The sequence below is a fragment of the Mobula hypostoma genome, chromosome 10, assembly GCF_963921235.1.
Source record: "Mobula hypostoma chromosome 10, sMobHyp1.1, whole genome shotgun sequence".
NCBI lineage: Eukaryota > Metazoa > Chordata > Chondrichthyes > Myliobatiformes > Myliobatidae > Mobula > Mobula hypostoma.
Genome location: NC_086106.1, coordinates 66,903,163 through 66,925,095, shown reverse-complemented (window position 1 = coordinate 66,925,095; position 21,933 = coordinate 66,903,163). Strand labels below are relative to the sequence as shown.

Genomic DNA, 21,933 nt, shown 5'->3' with positions numbered 1-21,933 from the left:
TATAGGTTTTAACATCCCTTCTCAATTTTAATGCAATGATATTATTTCTGCTTCAGAAGTGGTTTGTTGCTAATAAGTTAGTGCATTACCTTACAATTATTTCCAGTGCTATAAATTAGTTCTTGGCATGTTGCAAAAACTTAATTAACATTTAAGAACTAGAATGTTACAACTTTTAAGTAGTTTGTTTTTGGAAATTCTGAATTGATATTGCTGTGAATGTAGAATCAAATAATGATCCCAAAATCAGATTTAAAAATTGCATAAACCTTTGTCTTAAATTCCTGCCCTAAGTTTTTCAATTTAATTGTTTGCAATCCATGAAACATTTTTCAGAAAATTTTGCTGTTTGAATTTATTGTTTAGGTTGATTTGCGGTGATCTGTTGAGTTGTATTTTTTTCCCTTTCCCTACTTCAGTGTAGTGGTTGCTGGATAGCTTGACCAATTTTTAGTTTTCATAAAAAAAACTGTTAATTCATCTTTTAAAAGTTTATTATAAACAGTTGCAGAAGTGGTAATAAGTGGGCAAATTAAAACAGATTGTGTTTAAATAGGAAAGCACTTAGAAATGTCAACTGTTCAATAAATGATGGGCATTTTTCTTGTGGTCAGTAATTGATTCTCTAGTGATCATTTATCTATCAAAAATAGTAACACGAGGCTTTAAGAAACTGAGGTTGGATTGTTCTATTGTGGATGTTAGAAGTGCTCTTCTTAATGGATTTTCCAGTTGTGTTTTTCTAATGAAGACATTTTGTATTGACCTGAATTATTGAACAGAAACTCTCCTTACAGACATGTTGAAACTGATCATAAATTCAGTTAAAAATAATCATGACAGTGGAAGAGTTAATACTGCTGCCTTGTAGCTGCAAAGAACCAAGTTTGATAAGATTTTGTGCTGTCTGTGTGGAGTTTACCTGTTCTCCCTGTGACAACATGTGGTTTGTTTTCTTTCACCTCCCAGATTCTGTGATTAATTGGTTACTGTAAATTGTCCTAGATGAGTGGTAAAAGAATCAGAGGGATTCGGTAGATGTGAGAAAATCGGTTGCTCTATGATGGGGAATGTATCTGCTGAGTTCTCTCTGGGAGTTGGCATTGACTTGTTGGACCAAATAGTAATGTCCCATGTTGTAAATATGTTAATGAGATTCCCTTAACTAACTTGCACTCTGTTCTAACTGCATGCAAACTGACACAGAGCACTTAAATCTTGAAAATATTTGCAGTGTTGTCACATGGTGCACTATATTTTAATGCATGTTTATGAATAACTTAGCTAAAAATGTTTTGGAATGTTTAGAATTGAAAGCTAGCTGAGTATTTTAAACTTGATTTCTGGCCTATTTTGATGCGTGCTTTTCTTCCTGAGGACATTTTTAAAGAACAGTAAGGCAACTTGCCTATGTTTATGTTTGTATTAATGACTTTGATTGGGTAGTAATTGATCATACGGTTAAGTTGTCTAAAGCTGATCTCCAACAAACATTTAAGAATAGACCTGCTTTAACAATTAATCAACTATATCACAAGTACTGGAGTCGATCATGGAATATAAACTTAAAGTTCCTCAACAGTTACAGTATAGTTACTTACGAGCTTTAGAAAATTGTGTTCATTGTTTCTTTGTTTAAAGTCAGGTTTGCTCCTTAATTTTTCTGAAAATGGACACTTCAAATTGATATTGACAATTTGCTGCTTTGTTAATGGATGGAGCTTGTGTGGTGTTGGCCAATAAAGTACAGTATTTATAATGGAATATATTTAAGGAACCATGGATAGAGAGCAACACGTGGAATTAAATTTTGAATGTTTTTATTATTTTGACAGCGTGACAGATTAACCAGTTTTCGGAAGTCAACTGCGAAGAAGGAGAAACCTCACATTCAACATCCTACTGATTCCCAAGCAGTTATGTGTGATTTGCCATTAGCACAACCAGTATTTGAAGAATGTTTCATGAATCTTTCGGAGAAGGAAATTTTGGATCTGTTCGAGAAAATGATGGTAGGTATTGAGACTTAGTTTATAAAAAAGATTGGCTCCAAAAAAAATTCCATTTATTTCTGAGGTTTAACAGTTCAAATGTTTTTGGGCATTTCTCAGTCCAAGTGAAGGAATAAAGTGGTTAAAATGTTTATGCCCTTTGTGCTTAAGGAAATTGATAATACACTGCACAATGTTTCTTATTAATGAGAGCATAGGATTGTTTTTCTTTTAAGTTTTTGAATTTCAGTTTTTAAACTTGCTGTGTATACGACGTCTTATAGAATATTCTTAGTATGTTCAGTAGTTTTACCAAAGACAATACTTATTTTCTCTGAAATAAACATATTTTAAAGGAAACAGTTAATATTTCATTATGCTTAGTTCTGGTCAGATCTTCCTTAGTTATGCTGGAGTATTCTGCAAAGTGCCACACCCTCTGGAGACATCACTAACAGCTACTTCTGGAAATATTCATTATGCATGTAGAAAGATACAATATTGATCCCAAAGGAAATTAGTGTCGCAGTAGCATTACAAGTGCATAGATAAACATATACAAATATTATGTGTACACTTTGGATGAGCTGTAAATGATGACCTTGTGATGATGCATGTGTCTCATAACTTAACAAAATTTAGCCCGAGAAGCAGGCAAGTTGGACGGTAAACCATTTCTTGAATATTTCAAGCTTACAAAATGAGATGAGTTCATGACATAAGTAATGCTAGCTGCTCAAGGCCTGCTCGACGTGATTGAGATTTGTTTACATAATGACTGATGTTGGAAGCTTTATGTTGTAGTGCACTAGACTTTTCGAAGAGATAACGAAATGCCAAAGGCATGTGCCATAGTCCTGAAAGGCAGAAAAGAGATTTTTGTTTTTAAAAAATTGATATTGCTGAGATAAGAAATGGGTACCAAACAATAACGTGAATCCTTTGTAGCTAGCTTAGACATCAGAACCGGAATCTGGAAAGGAGTGTGTTGTAGGCAGTAATCATTTGACACTTCAATCCTTAAGTATACAGGTTAAATGAAATTGGCATGGAATATACTTGGGAATTAATTTTCAAGCATCCAAGTGGAAATGGGGCCATTTAGATCTAGTGTAGTCACATGCATTGACACAATTAATTCATGGCCATGTAAAGAATTATCAGGGGAAGAATTGTCATTCTATAATTTATACTGAATGAAATTTTATCTGAATTGAGTCCAAGCCATCTATAAAGGTGAAATAGGTCAGAAATACGTGGCAAATACTGTAAGAAATTTAGAATTTTTAATGATAGTTATTGCTGGATAAAATGCCACTGATAGAACAATGGCAAAAATAGAAATTCAAAATTCCATTTAAATTGTTGGCAAATTGTACTAGGTCAAAGGAGTGCAATTATTTATAAATGGAAATCATTTATGGGTATAAAAGGAAACCATTTATGGGTATAAAATTGAGAGCATGTGTGGGGTATAAAGATTGGCATGTTAATGGGCTACTTCGAGATGGAAACGTGGATGCAATTGCAAATTAGTGGCAGATGCGTTTGATTCCACATGATTAATGTGGTTGACATTGTGTTAAAACTAAGATCCATAGTACTGGATGAGTTAAGTTGAGAAATCCTATAGTCAATGACATGCACCCAGTGGGCATTAATAATGTTATGAATCAACTATGGTTTTTTTTAAAAAGAACAGTCCTAGGAAATAAAATATTTAATACGTAATCCTATTGTGCTGGTGAGCAAATAATTTTAATTTCAGTTTGAAGAGGCAGAAGTTTATTTTTATTTGTGAAACATCTGATCATTCCTTGCATCTTACCTTCTGCTTGCCATGATAGTAATAAGATTTAATTAATCTGTTGCCTTTCAGTTGTGTTTTCTGTGCCTCAAGTATCTTGCCTTGCTAAATAATGAGCTCATTTTTTCTCTTGTTTCAGTTTATTAATATTTTGGGTAATTATTCATCTTGCTGAAATTGGGAAGCATTTCTTTCATTTTCAACAATTTGGGGAGAAAAATTGTCCAATTCTAATGCCTTATTCTTCGAATGCACCTTATTGGCTATATAATTACCCAAATTTAAAACCCCTTTCCAAACCCATGATTCCTGTTACCTTGGCGAAACCGTCGGGAATCTCACCAACAGTGGCTTTGGTTAAAGTTGTACACCATCCTGCCGTAGGAAATATTTAATTTCTTCATTGGCACTTCAGTCAGAACTGAGCTGTCAATTATTTCAGTACCATCTCCACAAAGGTAGAAAGGCATGGGCAATAAATACTGGAGAGATTCACATCCCATAAATCAATTTTAAAGTAAACTATTTGTGCAGTTTTGAACACTGCTGTATTTATTTTTCTTTGAATCAGATATACATTTTTTTAGGCAAAAGTTAACAGATGAATCCATGGAGAACAATTACTTGAGAGGATTGGGAAAGTGGCTAGTTTCTATCTAAGAATAGTATTGATACACAGTATTATACCAGTCATAGTATTGGATAAAGTTTACCATGTAATATATTTTCATAGAAACTTAAAAATGATGGCAGTTCAATTATATGCGGAATGTATTTTAGTATATACTAAACACTTGTTGGATGTTTGGGAATCATTCTTGGATATGAATTAAAAGTCCCCCAGAGTACACGTTTAAAATGGTGGAGAATGTAGGTATACCCAAAGGTTGGTTATGTGAGTAGAAATGATTCATAAAATGGTAAATTTGAGAAATGGGTTATCAGCTGCACTAGCTTGAGAAAAGACAGCTTGAAACTCTCCAGTCATCTTCCTCTGAGAAGGAAAACTATTCTTTCTAAGTAGAGATACTCCCAGGGCATGAGTTTTGAGAACTTATTAGCTTGAAGTGTCCTTAAGTAAAAACACTGGCTGAGATTGCAAAAGTTGCGCTGTTAGGTTAAAATACAGATTAATAAAATCTTGGTGAACTTTGAATCTCAATTAAATCTTACAATTATTATGGAGCTGTACTGCAGATTCAAATATATCTGACGACAAAATTCTGAATCAGAGAGTTGGAACCTGCAGTTGAAATGTAACAGAATGGGTGAGGTGTGAGATTGTTAAGGTAAGTGCTAGCTTGCATCATACACTGGAGTCCCCTCTACAGTTACCTGTAGCCTTTGGCAGTAGCAGATGTCATCAGGTAGTGTCCAACCTTCATAGTGTTTCAACCCTTAATTACTACGCTTTCCTGTTGGCTGGTCAGCAGCAATGGCCAAGTTACTGCCCACCTGATCCTGACTTTCAGCTCAACTCCTCTCTCGCCTGCTCCATATCCAGCAAGACACTCTTTCTGCTTTCTCCCCCATCCTGCGAGCTGCTTGGTTCTTGCCCAGCACAGACAGCAACCTCCATGCTGAACTTGCTGGGAACCCTCCGCAGTAGATTTCCCTGGGGAAATGCCATGTCTGCCATCCTTTGTCCCTAAACTCCTGGACCAAGGATGGGTACTTCAGGGCCTTCCTCTCATGGGGCTCTTCGTATCTGTAGATGTGAACTTCCTGCTATTCAGGACATTTACAAAGACAGGTGTGTAAGAAGGGAGAGTCACATCACCCCAACCACAAACTGTTCTAGCTGCTACCATCCGGAAAACAGTACAGCAGCATAATAGCCAGGACCAACAGGCTCTGAGACAGCTTCTTCCACCAGGCCTTCAGACTGATTAATTCATGCTGATACAATTGCATTTCTATGTTATATTGACTGTCCTGTTGTACATACTACTTATTACAAATTAATATAAATTGCACATTTAGATGGAGATGTAATGTAGAGATTTTACTCCTCATGTATGTGAAGGATGTAAGTAATAGTCAATTCAAATTCAAATCCTTCCTCCATGGTACAATGAGCTCCACCAGGATGATTTTCAGGACCACAGTATGATGTCTGTTTGAACTGTGGTTTGCACCACCTTTATGAACTGCTGCTTCCTCCCCACGTTGACCCTCATCTCCCATGATTTGGCAATTTGCAGCAGATTGGATTTTGGACTTGATATGACTGGCATGGCCCTCTCCTTGATGAAGATGACTGCCCTGTTAGCTGGTCTCTTTTTACACCTTTCTTATTCCAGTGTGTCAGCAAAGCAGAGCAGGACCTTGTCATGTTGCCACTTATACCATCCTTGTGCTAAAGCTGTTTTGCAACCCGACAGCATGTGTGCCACTGAACCCTGCTGACCACAAAACTTGCATTTAATGTCCCCTGTCAGCCCCCATGTGTGCTGCTGTAATGGTGTAGGGAGAGTCATGCATGGATCGCAGGAGGAAAGAAATATAGAAAAGCTCCCATCTTCAAGCTCTGCTCAAGTGGTCATGCGCCTGGGAAGATCCCATTTTGTCCAGGCACCCTGTGACACTAACTCTATTCCACCTACCTTTTGTCCTCACGGTTCCATACCTCTGTCTGGACCATGATGCGCCTACCTCTTGCACTTGCATTCCCCCTTTGTTGGAAGTCTGCTGAGCCAAGGCCTAACCGTCCCAGGCATGGGTTGCTGATGATGTCTCTCAGTTGCGGGGAGTTCACTGCCTGGTCTATGGCCAAGTTGGCAGCCCACTTTCGGCCCGATCTTGTTGTGACTTCTGCTTGGTTTATTAGCTTGTCATCAGAGCCACTCAGTGTTAACAGAACTGTACACTTTGCCACCTTGAACTCCTCCAGCCTTGGTAGAAGACCATATTGGTACAGCCATGTACCAGGGAGTCCAGTTTTGTTAATCTTCTTCAGCCATTCTTCAGTCTTCACAGTGTCAATGATGTTGGCACTGTCATTGCTGCATTAAGACACTTTACTGGGTTGTCCTCTATGGATGGAATGACTTCTCCCTGTACTTGAATACTGAACTTGCTAGTAACCTTGCCCTTTTTGATCACCATGCATCTGGGCTTCCTGGCCTTGAAGGTCATCCTAGCTCAGGTAGCTGCATTGTCTGAGGTTTCCAATACTCACCTTGTTTGAATGTGGGTTACAGTGGCTACTGTGATGTCATCTATGAACCCTGTATCTTAGGTTGTCGGATGCTTGGATCCAACACTGGGCCTCGGATTATTGAAATGAATTGAATTGACCTTATTTCTTACATCCTCCGCATACATGAGGAGTAAAAATCTTTATGTTACGTCTCCGTCTAAATGTGCAATGTGCGATCACAGTAATTTATAATTATAATTAATAGAACAATCAATGTAACATAGAATACACTCAAATCAGCGTGAGTTAATCAGTCCGATGGCCTAGTGGAAGAAGCTGTCCCTGAGCCTGTTGGTTCTGGCTTTCACGCTGCGGATGGTAGCAGCTGGAACAGTTTGTGGTTGAGCTGACTTGTGTCCCCAATGATCCTACACACCTACCTTGGTAAATGTCCTGAATCATGGGAAGTTCATAACTACAGATGCACTGGGCTGTCTGCACCTCTATCCACAGAGTCCTGCGATTAAGGAAGGTACAGTTCCTATACCAGGCAGTGATGCAGCCTGTCAGGATACTCTCAATTGTGTCCCTGTAGAAAGTTGCTGATGTGGGGAGGTTGATACCCATGACAAACAAGATGAAGGAGATGTTACAGCTGGTTGGAATCCCTTTTTGAGCGTCTTGCCACCTGATTGTAAAGTGAGCTGAAGTGAAGCATAGCATAAATCCTCCTAGGTAGCTGGTGATCATGTCTTGCGTTACTGGCAGGATATTGTAGTGGTCCAGGCCACTCTGGACGAGGATGTGTGGAATTGACCTGCAGGCCTTGGCTACATCTAACCAGGTGACTTTTCTTCTGCCTGGCCTAACGGATCAATTAGCAGATTATTGAGGTGTGTATGCCACTTTTCTGGATTGATGCATTGATATAGTAGTTCTCCATTAAGTAAGAGGTCAGCCTTCTTGCAAGCACCAAGAAGAATATCTTGCACTAAATGCCAAGGAGGGAGATTGTCCTGAACTAGGTGATTATAGAGGAATCTTCTTCCTAAGGAACAAGGCATCGTTCAGCCATTTTCCACCTTGGTGGGATAGAGCCTTTGGTCTAGGTCTTCCTCATTATCTTCCACAACCTCCGGAGGAGTTTTGGGCTTTTCTTATATACCTTGTACAGTATTCTACTTGGTCCTGGGGTGGCAGGTGACTTTGCTCTCTTGATGATATTCTGCACCTCCTGCCACGTGGGCTGTGCCATGTTCAGCTCAGTTGCTGTGATTCTTGGTTAGGGAACCTTTGGATTGAATTCTAGTCGTTGATTCCTATGGGTAAAGTTGTGTGATTTCCCCCAGATATTCTTCCACCTCATGCTTTGAGCTGTTTAGGGTGCCAACTTTTCACTGGTTGAGAAGAGCCCTGGTGAACCTGAATGAATTTTCAATAAACTGCGCTGTCCTCCTCTCTTCCTCCCTTTGCTTTTGCAGCTCTCCACCTTCTTGAGCTTGTGCATCTGTTCTTGCAGGTTGCTGGTTAGATCTTTGTCGTATTCTTTTCCGAAAAGTAAACTGGTTTTGAATTGTATGTTCAGGGTCTTTATCTCGCATATCAGGTGACAAATCTCCCTTTCCTTCCTGTTTGGTTGATAGGATGGTTTAAGATCCCCTTTCTTCTCCACTGGGCCGAATCACACTTCAGCAAAGTTGAACACAATGTTTGTAAGGGAGCCGATTTTCCTGTAGACAGGTCCTGTCAGTGTAACTTCCAAGATGCAATCTAGGTTGTCTTCGAACTGCTTCCAAGATACATGTTTGATTATCTAGACCATCTGATCCTCTTTCCTGGAATAGATTGGGTGTCAGGGGGCACTCATTTGGCCTTTTTGGCACTAGGGTGACTCAGGTGCTGAGGGATTTTCAGCTCTGTTGAGTGCTTCATGACTAGAGTTCTCCATTGTCTCACTGAATGTTGAGACTGTGCATTACACTTGAGTCGCCTTTGATGTTTTTGCAGATTTTTGCTGTAGTGCTGTTTTGTATTGAATGCTTCCGTTGTCAGTGTTTGCTTAAGCCTTTTCGTTATCATATTTCCAGTCCTGGCTATTGCTGTTATGTCTGTCCTATTGAGTCTTGCACCTTCTAACCCCCCGCCAGGGGAGATTCTGGGGGTATTGCCTATTTAGTTCATCCATACCTTGTATGGTGCTCTCTTGCGAGTGCTGCACACAAGGTTACTAACCTTGTTTGCCCGTGCCAGTCTTTCCTCGAGGTCATCTGTCTTTCCAATGTCACCAACCTTTCTCGGTTGCCATCTAGTCTTTCCTGATGTGCTAACTGTAGCCTTTGGCCAGTAGCAGATGTCATCAGGTGGTATCCAACCTTCTTAGTGCTTCATAAATTCTATTAAGGAAATGGAAAGGGTCAGGAAAAAAAAACAGTATCTAATGTCTGACTTTATAAGGAAGTCACTTGAGCATTGCATTCTGTTGAAATCTTGTTCTGTTTAGTGGTATAGGTAAATGCAAATTACTCTTTGTATTTAGGCTTGCAAAAAAAAAGCCTTCGAGCAATTATTTTTAAAAATATAGCTTTGAATTGAAGTAACATAATAGTGTAGTTTAAGGATTGGTTAAAGGAGTGAAGAAAAAAAACTGGTTATTTTTTGCTTCATGAATTGTAACTAGTGGTGTGCCAAAGGGAATAGAGCTGGGATCCCAGCTGCTCACAATCTGTATCAATTGAGAAGATGAAGGGATTAAGATTGTTGCTGATATAAAGCTGTGTGACAATATGGGTGTAAGCAGATGCAGAATGAATTAAGTGGAGTATAGACACTGGATGTAACAGCGGGAATATAATGTATAAAAATGTGACATACACCCTATGCTTGTTATATCCGGGGGATGTGTTCCTTGAAGTCAACGCATAATGTGAATAATTATTTAAATGGAGAAAATAGGGATGCGTTGTTGAGGGCTTCCTAAATATGTTTTATCTGTGATTTATTCACATTTTCATACCAATATGACACAAAAGCAGTACCACAAGGAACACACACAAAAGTTGCTGGTGAACGCAGCAAGCCAGGTAGCATCTCTAGGAAGAGGTATAGTCGACGTTTCAGGCCGAGACCCTTCGTCAGGACCACAAGGCAACATTCGTATTATATTTCATCAATTTAAGGTAATATTCACTGTAATAAATCATAGAAAGTTAACATACTAGGGTGTGCAGTACTCACCAACAGTGGCAGGTGTGTTTGCTCCGGGAGATGAGTGATTGTTGTGGTGTCGGGCAGCTTTACATGGATGAGGTGGATGGTTGGGTGTCGTCAGGATCATTAAGGACAGCAAGGGGTGAAGGAAGACTTAAAAAATTCTCAGTACTGCTGGCAGCAGGAGATGACACAAGTTTGAAGAAAGTGGTGAGGATTGTTTGCTTGGCAGCATTTTGTTTTTCAGCATAAATTTGCAGGCAGGGAAGAACCTTGACTGTTAGGTATAACTGAAATGCTGACTCCGTTCTAAACTTGGGTCCATGTCCATCGCCATTTGTGCCAAGTGTTCCGTAGCTTTAAAAAATTCTGCCAGTTGCTTCAGAGTGGAAGACCTGACCTCTTTCCAGGATTCATCAATGTTGTTGATGGCATGTCTGATGTTGAAGGACTTCCACCATGCCCTCACCATTGGTAAGCTCCCGGGATTTTCAAAATTGGCTGTTGCTTGCAGCATCTGAGAGACAGTTCGCCGTAAAAAATACACCATGAATGTGGATATCACACCTTGGTCGAGTGGTTGAATCAGTGATGTTGTGTTAGGCGGCAGGAAACGCACTGTTATGTTAGGATGAATGCTGTCTAAATGTTTAGGATGGGATGGCGCATTGTCAAGCAACAAAAGAACTTTAAAGGCAAGATTCTGTTCCTGGCAGTGGTGTTCAGTCTCAACAGCAAAATGATTAGCAAACCAATCTTCAAAGATTTGACCAGTGACCCATGCTTTCTTGTTAGCTGCCCAGTGGACAGGAAGCATATTCTTACTCAAACCCTTAAGAGCACGGGAGTTTAGTGAATGGTAAACTAAGAGAGGCTTCATCTTACAGTCTCCTTCGGCATTGGAACATATAAGCAAAGTCAATTTATCCTTTTCTGCCTTGAAACCTGACACAGTTTTTTCACTCTTACTTATGTAAGTGTGTTTCGGCATACGCTTCCAAAAAAGCCCGGTCTCATCTGCCTTAAGCACCTGCTTTGGTGTGATGCCTAACTCAGCTATCATAACCTGCAACTGCACAGGGTAGTGTCCCAGAGCTGTGTTACCTTCACCTGACGCCGCCCTGTTTATAATTTCCAACTTTTAGTCCAAGTGTTAAAGCGGTTCTCTGCCGCTTGGCTGATGGCTCAGGACTTGACATTGGATGTTTAGGAGGCATAGTTAAATATTTCAAGCACAAAATCACTGCACCATAGGTAAAAGCACAAAAGCACAAAAGTGCAAGATTGCACGTCCATACGTTGTCAAAACCAATGCGAGACTGGCGGGAGTGAGACTGTGAGGCGTGTGCATGTGACTTGTATTGACGGGAAAGCAGTGTTCCTCGCGTAACTGAGTTTTGGATGCATATAATGAGAAGTTGGTAGAAATAGGTTCTTCGCATAACTGTGAATCCGCATTGTCTGAAGACGCATATAACAAGGATAGGGTGTAGTTCCCTTTTGGGGGTGGAGGTGAAATTAAAAAAGATATTTTAAGTAGTTTGAAAGATATTAGTGTTTACAAGGATCTGAATGCCTTACTCAAAAATTGCTTGTTTAAAGTGCAGGCATTTAGGAAGACAAATAGTATTTTAGCCTTTCTTTTAACAAGTGGAGTTGAATACAAGAGATTATGATGATATCACATGTTGGAAGTTCAATATTTAAAGTAATTTTTTTTAATCAAAGTACATGTATGTTACCATATACTACCCTGAGATTCATTTTCTTGTGGGCATTCACAATAAGTACAAAGTGCTAATGAAAAACCGCATACTACAAAGGCGGATAAACAACCAATGTGCAAAAGACAATGTTGCAAATGCAAAAAAAAACAAGTAAGCAGTATATGTCAAGAACATGAGTTGAGTCCTTGAAGGTGAGTCCAAAAGTTAGGAACAGTTCAGTGATGGGCACGACCCTGATGGTTGAGGGGTAATAACTGTTCCTGAACTTGGTGGTGTGGGACCTGAGGCCCTTGTAACTCCTTTCTGATGGCAGCAATGAGAAGAAAGTGTGTGTGTGTTATGTGTGTGGGTTGCGCACGTGATGAGCAGTACGGTGCGTTAGATAATAAAAAACTAGAAATTACAATCAGAAATATTAAATTTAGACCTGCACACAATACACACCTTCCACACTCAGATCCCATGTATTGGGGTGTGTATTTTGTGTGTTGTGTGGGTATAAACTAAATTAAATATTTCTTGTAATTTAAGTTTATTATAATATATTGCACTGTGCTGCTTCTGCAAAACAATAAATTGCACAACATATGCCAGTAATAGTCAACCTGATTATGAAGAAAAGCTTAAGGGTGTCAATGGCAAATTCTTGAATGATTTGAAACATAGTGAATTAAAAAAAAATTAAAACATCTTAATCCCATTTATATGTCCCATTCTTTGTGTGCACCTTTCTTTGAATTTGCAATCAGGCCTTGTACTTTGGTCCATGATAAAACTTAGGCCCTTTTGGTGAATTAACCCTGCACTATCAATCACAGTTCTATGAATGGGATAGGTTTGTACTCTTGTACACATTGCAATTGGAGATGAAGCTTGCAGTTCTCATTCGGGTTCTACATCCGTAAAAGTGTGATTTATGGATGTGGAACCTGAATGAGAACTGAATAAAATCATGCTCTCTAGTGTTAAGTTTACTCCAGTATTGTCCACTGAATTCAAACATGGCACTAAATATGGGACATATAACTAGCATTCTGGTAACTAAATCTGGAGTTGTATTACTACGTGGAATGCACTGTTATTGATTTTATAGATGTTTTGTCAAAACTGGAGATTGAATATTTGTGTAATGTGTACCAATTATGGCTCTCCCTAAGTAATGATAAACCCTTTTCAATTGACAAGTTGAAGGATCTTCAAGAACCAATATTTACAAAGCACCAGGAGGCTGCACCTTACTAGTCTTGGGCAGTGTTGAACAATTGATGACACTCTTACCAGGATATCTGAATAAAAGTGATCATAAAGAGACCTCAGGACATGAATAGTTCACCACTTGGACAGCAACCGGAGCAATGTACTTTCAGTCTCTGGCAGCAAGCTGAAACTTTTAATCACATACAAGGAAAATGGGGTTGGCTCAGTGTTTGGTGTAGAAAGAAAATTGAGCCAGGGAGAGTGAATACTAATGAATAAGAAAGGGAGGTGTACATAAAGTAGGGAAGGATGGAGAGGCGGTTACCTTACAAGGGAGAGAGGATTGTAGAGCTAGTATGACACTGAAGGAATGCATTTTTGGGGATAGAACATGGAGGGCCAAAAGAGCTGAGCAGGAAGCTGGGTATAGGGACACAAAGAAGCATCTGTAGTCAAGGCTGCCTGAGTATGTGTTTATTGATCGGCACATAAATGTGCGTCCATGTAGTTAGTCAAAGAAACTGCTTTCATTGTTGAGGAAGAGAGTTCCAAAAACACAATACCCTCTGATAATGAGTCTTATTTGTCGTAAATGGTCGTTCACTTATTTGTAAGCAGGTTGGAGGCCTTGCCTTGTTGGGTACTGCAGGAGTTGATGCTTGGGTCATATTAATTCGTGTGAATGATTATAGCTAAAATCTTAAAAAGTTATGCATTATGATGTTTGCTGAAGACAAAAAGCAAAGGTGGAATGTGAGTTGTGAGGATGCAAAGAGACTTCAATATGTGTGAGCCCTTCAGCAGGACTTCTATGGATAAAATCTCACTAGCTTTACACACTGCTTTGGAACATGGAAATAACTACAAAACATACGTCAGGCTACTGTTTGTGATTGCAGCTTGGCATTAAACACAGTTTCCTGAGTACTAATAACCAAACTTCCAAATCTGAGCCTGTGTGTGTTTATCAAGAAAGCTCAAAATACATTTATTTGCCAAGTATGTATACTATATGTAACCTTGAGATTCATCAATTAACAGTCAACAGGCAGCCACAAAACAAAGAAGCCCAACAGAACCCCTTAAAGACAGTCAAATACCCAATGTGTAAGCAATAAAAAGTAAGCAAATACGATTCGGAACTAAAGTTTGAGAAAGGGAGTGTGTTCACAAGAGCAACACGGGCACACCACAAGCATGCATGCTTAGCCACTGCTCTACTCTCTACAGTCATCACTGTGCAAAACGCAGCTCAGACATGATCTATAAATTTGTCAAAGGCTTGTTAGCAGAATCTTAGATGTGTCAAAATAATGTCGAACGTAAAGTTAGAAAGTCCAGATTACAGATCGTGGAATTCAGGAAGGGGGAAGAGGAGAGAATAAACACCAGTCCTTTTTGAGGAGGTTAGTGATGTTCCTGAATGACAGCATCTCAGAGGGTGAGCTGTTTCAAATTCCTGTGTGAGAACATCTCTGAGGGTCTATCCTGGGCCAAATGCATTGAAGCAGTGATGATGAGGCCATGCCAGCAGCTCCACTTTATTAGGAGTTTGGGCATGCCCTCATCATGTTACTACAATTGGGAAGGAGGTACAGGAGCCTGAAAAACCCACACTGTATTATTTAGATACAGCTTCTTCCCTTCCCATCAGACTTCCAAATGGTTCATGAACCAATGAGTGCTACCTTATGAATTCTGTTTCTTTTTAGAGCTATTTATTTCTTTTTGGAATTTATAGTTATTTTATCCTTGCACTGTACTGTCATAAAGCAAATTTTACCTCGTACATCAGTGATAATAATATGCAGATGGAGTATGATGTTGAAAAATGTGAGAATATCCACCCTGGAAAATGAAATAGAGGTTTTTTTTAAATAGCAATAGATTGTGAAATGTTGATACTCAGTCATTGAGCAGGAAGGAAATGGTGTGTTTGCCCTTATTCCAGTAAGATTTGAGAACAGTAATAAAAATGTCTTACAACAGTTATAAAGGGCTTTTTTATGAGATTGTTGTATATCTGGAGTATTGGGTACAAATTCTGTCTTTTTCCCAAAATAATATTCTATAAGAAGCTGCTGTGGACATGACCAGACTGGTTCCTGGGATCTGTCTTTACAGAAATGTGTGGGCCAAGTGTAAATCCAATCTAGAAGCTTACAAAATTCAAGGTGCCTAAGAAATGCATATATTTTTGATACTGATGTTATTAAATCTTTAAAATTAGCAACCTCAAAAGGGCTGTGGTGACTATTGATTAGATTGAAAACATAACTGGTATTCCTGGATTAAAAAAGGGATGAAGAGATAAATTAGCTTGAGTAGTGTTTGAGGTGTAATCAGCTGCAGTCTTATTAATGACAGGTTGATTGGCTTCTCCTGTTCTATTCTGTTGTCTATGACTTGCTGTGTGCATAGATCTAATGTGCTGTGGCTGCAGCATATTTACCCATATCCCTGAATCTATGGGAAAATTCTTCACAGATACTAATTGCAGTGGAGTTTGTGACAGTTAACACATTGTGGAATCTCTTTTACGCTTGTTTGGGACGTTCAGGTTGTTTGTGTAGCACTGAGAAGGATTATGTTTTCAGTGCAATCAGCGATTGTCTCAGCAACCATCTGGAGTTGCTTTGTGAGGTCTTTTGTGGCCTTCAGAACTGCAATGTGATTTCTATAGATGGAAATAATTACTGATTAGATGGTAATCACTCCAACTGTAATGGATACCTGTCATAGCACAGGTGATGGAAGAAATTTTGGATTTATTGCTTGGTCATGACATATTCTGCTTGGATTTTTTTTGCTATAAGGTGTTGTGCTTGTTTTTCCAGTGAGGCAGAGTGATTATGATAAAGCTGTGCTCTGAGCATTTTGTCAAGAGAAATTTTTTTTTGTTAGCTTATTCTACTTGCTGTTGCCATCCATGCTTTTCCTGAAGTGTCTATCTTATGTCCTTGGTGCTGAATTTGCCCAGGAAAATCCATTTGACATGCACTACAGGCTAGGTTTTCTCAAGGTTGAAAACGACACAAGTCAACAAAAAACAAATTGGCCTTGAAACTGTTAATATGCCTGAAGTTCTGAAATTTGGTGTACTTCATCTCTTCCCAGGACTTTAACATCTTGGAAGAGGAAAGCACATCAATTCTGGTAATGAATCTGAAGTTTGCCAGCATCTCTGAGCCTGTCCATGTGATCAACTTCAAAAAAAAGAGGAAAGTCATCACTTGGGCCTGCCTCAGTTGCTTCCTGCAAATATACTGTCATAGGTGTATCCAGCTTTATACATCTAGATTGAGTTTTTTTTCTGTGTGGATTTTGAAGAGATTGTTAATATTGCAAGATTAAATTTCATATGCTTAGAGACTGTGATCACTCCATTATGATGGGTAAATGGCAGTGGTTCTGTTCAAGTACAATTTTATTTACAAGCCATATCCATGATATATCTGCACCCAGTGAATTCGAGCTTCAACTTGGCTCTTGAGATGGGAATGTGGTTGATATAGCAACTAAGTCTATCTTCTATTGGCTTTATAACTTTAAGCATAGTGAATGAGAAGTCTGCTCAGATTTCTTCCTATAAGTTTCATGGCAAGTTCTATCCCATAGAATACAAGTGCCTTCCAGGTGTTTTTCTTTTGGGCATTTTGCATTGATTCAGTTGAGCTTGATGTGTGTTTTATTCTCCCAGGTATAACTTGCTTTCACCATCTTTGGCAGTTTTTTTACAGCTTTTCCAGTGCTTTCAGTGTCCCTGGCTTCGTGTTCTCTAAACTTAACTACGTTGCTTTGTGGACCAGAATTCTAAATAATTTGTATGTATAGGTAAAAAGCAGGATCTCACTCTCAACCTTGGAGTACTGACTCAGCATTCTAGCAGCTTAGTCAAGGGACTCCTGGGAGCGTGTATTACTTCCTCCTCTTGAGCCTTCTACTAAATTATAGCCAAGCTTTAAAATGGATTCTCAGTATATTATGTCACAAACAAGGGAAAATCAGCAGATGCTTGAAATCTAAGCAACACACACAAAATGCTGGAGGAACTCAGCAGGCCAGGCAGCATCTAGAGCAGTGGTCCCCAACCACTGGGCCGCAAAGCATGTGCTACCGGGCCGTGAGGAAACGATATGAGTCAACTGCACCTTTCCTCATTCCCTGTTACGTCCACTGTTGAACTTGAACACACGTGAGGTCATTACCCACACGAGGACATCAGTCGGTCATTAACCTGCAACTACTCAATGAGTAAAATACAAACATTGCTTGAGAGTTTCTTTGGAAGAGACGGGAGGGGGCATAAAAGGCCTAACGATGATGATAACGCCAAGACAGCTGAGGCTGAGACTGTAAAAAAAAAGAAAGCTTCCTTCAACAGAAAATACGACGAGTCGTACATAAAATATGGCTTTATTGCGACCGGTGACTTGCACGCTCCAAGCCCCCTGTGTGTGATATGTGGAGACAAGCTGTCTAATGAGGCAATGAAGCCCTCAAAACTGCTTCGGCACTTTGAGTCCAAGCACCTTGCACTTAAAGACAAACCTGTTGAGTCTTTTGAGCAGAAAAAAAACGTGGTCAAGTGGGACAGAAGCAAGTGCTGAGAGCCACCACCTCCACAAATACTGCTGCTCTGAGAGCGTCGTACTTAGTGGCTAGCCATGTTGCTTTCACTGTTGGTGAAACATTGATTCTGCCTGCTGCCAAGGACATGTGCCGTGAACTGTTGGGAGAAGCTGCAGCTAACAAGATAGCACAAGTTTCTCTTTCAGCTACCACAGTTTCAAGGAGAATTGATGACATAGCAGAGGACATTGAAGCACAGCTGTTGGAACGGCTTAACGAGTCTGGTTTCACTACCCGAGTCAGAGGTTGCTCCTGAATGCCAGTCTACACACTGTGTCACACACAGGGAAATGCTGGCTAGCCGAAAAACAGCGTATTGAGTGATGTTGTTAAAGTTATCAATCACATCAAAGCAAAAGCCCTTAACTCACATCTGTTTGAGCAGCTTTGCGAGGAAATGGATGCAGAGCACAAACACCTTCTCTTACACACTGAAGTCAGGTGGCTGTCAAGGGGAAGAGCGCTGGCCAGGGTTTTTGAGTTAAGAGAGCAGCTATGGAGATTTTTTTCAGGAAAAAAGTTACCAATGGCAGCATACTTCAGTGACGAGGGGTGGATATCAAAACTCGCTTATCTGTGTGACATCTTCAACCTGATTAATGAACTCAATTTGTCCCTTCAGGGGAGAATGACAACTGTCTTCAAGTTGGCAGATAAAGTGTCTGCTTTCACAGCCAAACTGGAACTGTGGGGACGACGAGTGGATAGGGGCATATTTGACATGTTCCCAACATTAGCTGGGAATTTGGGAGAGACTGAGGCTCTTTGCTGGTGCGCGAACACCTATTTTCGCTGTCGACAGAATTCGAGCATTACTTCCCAACTGCAGATGACCCAAGTCGTGCAAAGGAATAGGTCTGTGATCCATTTGTGAATGTCCCCAGTGAATCATCCATGTCAGCGCGGGAAGAAGATCAACTCCTCGAGCTTGCAAGTGATGGTGGGCTGAGAAGTATGTTTGACATAACATCTCTGCTGACATTCTGGATCAAAGTCAAGGCTGAATATCCTGAGATAGCCACGAGAGCACTGAAAACGTTGCTTCCATTTCCAACATTATATCTCTGTGAAGCGGAGTTTTCTGCAATGAATGCCACGATAACTAAATTGCGGAATAAACTGGACATAAGGAACCCCCTTGTGGCTTATAGTCATAGTCATATTTTATTGATCCCGGGGGAAATTGGTTTTCATTACAGTTGCACCATAAATAATAAATAGTAATAGAACCATAAATAGTTAAATAGTAATATGTAAATTATGCCAGTAAATTATGAAATAACTCCAGGACCAGCCTCTTGGCTCAGGGTGTCTGACCCTCCAAGGGAGGAGTTGTAAAGTTTGATGGCGACAGGCAGGAATGACTTCCTATGATGCTCTGTGTTTATAATTGACTTATCACTATATTCATGTGAGGAAAATATGCGCTGTGTGTTTAATATTAAATTCGTCAGGTAAACCCCTTTTAGAAACAAAATTGAGTGTTTTAGCTACTGATAAGTGACTTATAGTTGACTTATCACCTATATTCCGGTCATGATTAACACTTACTGTGGTCGGCCGGTCCGCAAGAATATTGTCAATATTAAACTGGTCCGTGGTGCAAAAAATGTTGGTGACACCTGATTTAGAGTATCTTGTACTGCAAATACTTTTGTAAGTTCACACCTACTGTGGTAGGGCTATGTGCTATCAATTTAAAATGTTACTTTGAGTTGAATTTGTCACTGTCTCCCCTCTGAAGCTAAGTTGTCTGCCAGTTATCAACTGAATTTCATTTAGCTTTTATTCCTTTTTACTTAACCCATGATTAGTATAATATTACCAATTATTATATATAATGGCCTTTAATTGTCAGGCATATTTTTATTGCTGTTTCATGAATAAAGTTATGATGTTTGCTGATTTCCATAGTTTTGTCATCCTGTAAGTTTGTTGACTCTCTCATTTAACTTTGCTCCCATTCTTTTAATATTTCAGGATGTTATGAAGTTTATCGATTGCATCTAGCCTAGATAAATAATTCTAAACGAGTAAATATTTTAGTTATAAATATGGCAAGACCAAAAATTTATTTTACTGAAGTGTAATGGAGACTTAAAAATGTGCTCAGTTCCCCCCCCCCCCACCCCATAGAAACTTAAGAACATTGAACAGTGTAAGTCTGGACATACCTCTCAGCACCCAATGTGGTGCTGATCTTAATGCCAGTTTATACTAAATATCCTCCTGTTTATCTTTCATATCTCTCCAGTCCCTTCATGTCTTTACATCCATCCAAAAACCTCAAACTTCACCAAACTGCCTGATTCCAGTACCATCATTCCAGGCACCTCTCATAGTGCATGAAAAATCTTGCCCCTCACATTGTCTTTAAACTCCTCCCATCTAACCTTAAATACATGTCCTCTGGTGTTTGACATTTCTACCCAAGGGAAAAGATTCTGACTGTATATCCTATTGATGCCTCTCTTAATTTAAAAAAAACTTCTATCAGGTATTTTCCCCCACCCCACTCTAAGGAAAACAACTCAGCTGACAGAACAACTGTAGGAGAGCTAGAGAGGTTCTTGAAGAATCCAATCGTAGGAGAGAATTTTTTTGGACCTACTTTTTGTGAGATGAGCTCGGCCAAGTTACAGACCTGATGGTGAATATTTTGGGAATCATGACCATAATTCATGCTTTGAGAAAGTTATGTGTAAGGATAAAGTTGGATCTTCTGGGAGGATACTAAACTGGGGGAGGGCTTCTAATGATGGGATAAGGTGGGTGCTAAGACGGTGGTCCACAACCTCTGGGCCGCGGACCGATACATTGCCACGAAGCATGCAGGGGTGCAGCTGTAGCTGGGATGCACCCAACACACCTTTAAGAAAAAAGCCGAAATAAACAAGCTAATTAATTAAGTGCCGCCCGACACGTAAATGTCGGCCCAGATCAGAGGTGACGCAATCGGCAATCGAGGAAGCTGCTAGACAGGAAATTGAAGGAAAGGATTGTGTACATTTGGAAAGGCGAGGCCTCCTTTGAAACAGTCAGGAGGGCTTTGTACAGGGGACATCATGCCTGACTTACTTGAACATATAACATAGGACATTACAGTACTGTACAGGCCATTTGGCCTATGATGTTGTACTGACAAGTTCTGTCATCTCAATAGTGCTCGATTAGGGTAAGGTGTAGACAGTATCTACATAGACTTCAGTTTTGCATTTGATAAAATCACTCATGGAAGATTAATTTAGAAAATAAGGATGCATAGGATCTAGGGCAAATTGAAAGTTTGGATTCAGAACTGCCTTACTATACAAGAAAAAGTGGTGTTGGAAGGCTGTTATTCTGGCTGGAAGGCTGTGCTGGCTGGAGATTCATCACCAGTGATATTCTGTAAGGAGTGGTCCTGGGACCTCTGATGTACTGTATATTCATGATTTGGATGAAAGCTTAGATGGGTAGGTTAGCAAGTTTGTGGATGACACCAGGTTCAGTGGAGTTCTAGACATTGTAAAGGACTATCAAAGAATACAACAGGATATAGAATCATTATAGATATGAGTAGAGAAGTGGCTATTGAGGTGTTGTATTATAGGTGGTCAAATGAAAGGAGAAAATGTCCAGTTAATGACGAACCTCCTTAATAGCATTGAAGTACAGAGGGTTCTTAGGGTTCAAGTTTATTGTCATTCAACCATATACATGTATACTGTGGAATGAAACAATGTTCTTGACCAAGGTGTACAGCGCAATACATTTAAGTCACACAATGCATAAAGTAATATTACCACAAATAAATTAACAAATAATAAGATGCATTTACAATACAAGTCAGAAAGTAAACAGTGTACGCTACTTGCGCTCATACATGATGAGACTTGGGTGAGAGCAGGGAGTTCAGTAGCATCACAGCCTGTGGAAGGAAGCCGTTTCCCATCCCAACTGTACCTTTGGCCTGATGGTAGTGGATCAAGGAGATTGCTGGATGGATGTGAGGGATTGTTAACAATGTTAAGGGCCCTGCATGTGCAACGCTCCTGTTAAATGTTTTGGATGGGTGGAAGAGACCATAGTTCACTGAAAGTAGTGGTGCAAGTGGATAAGTTGGTAAAGAAGGTGCATGGAATGCTTGACTTTATTAGTAGGGGTTTTGGAAGTTAAAAGGAAGTCAATATTAAACAGACCAACTTAGAGTATTGCATACAGTTGTGGTCGCACTGTTATAGGAAGGAT

At 39.7% G+C, this 21,933-nt stretch overlaps 1 protein-coding gene across 4 annotated transcripts in view; it reads left to right on the top strand.

Annotated features, from left to right (window-relative positions):
• diaph2 (diaphanous-related formin 2) overlaps window positions 1-21,933 on the top strand; it is a 638,125-nt gene that overhangs the window by 47,623 nt on the left and 568,569 nt on the right. For all 4 annotated transcript variants that reach the window (XM_063060627.1, XM_063060626.1, XM_063060628.1 and 1 more), the window contains one exon: window positions 1,836-2,012. In XM_063060627.1, the coding sequence (XP_062916697.1) occupies window positions 1,836-2,012 (177 nt within the window). The remainder of the gene's footprint in view (window positions 1-1,835; window positions 2,013-21,933) is intronic.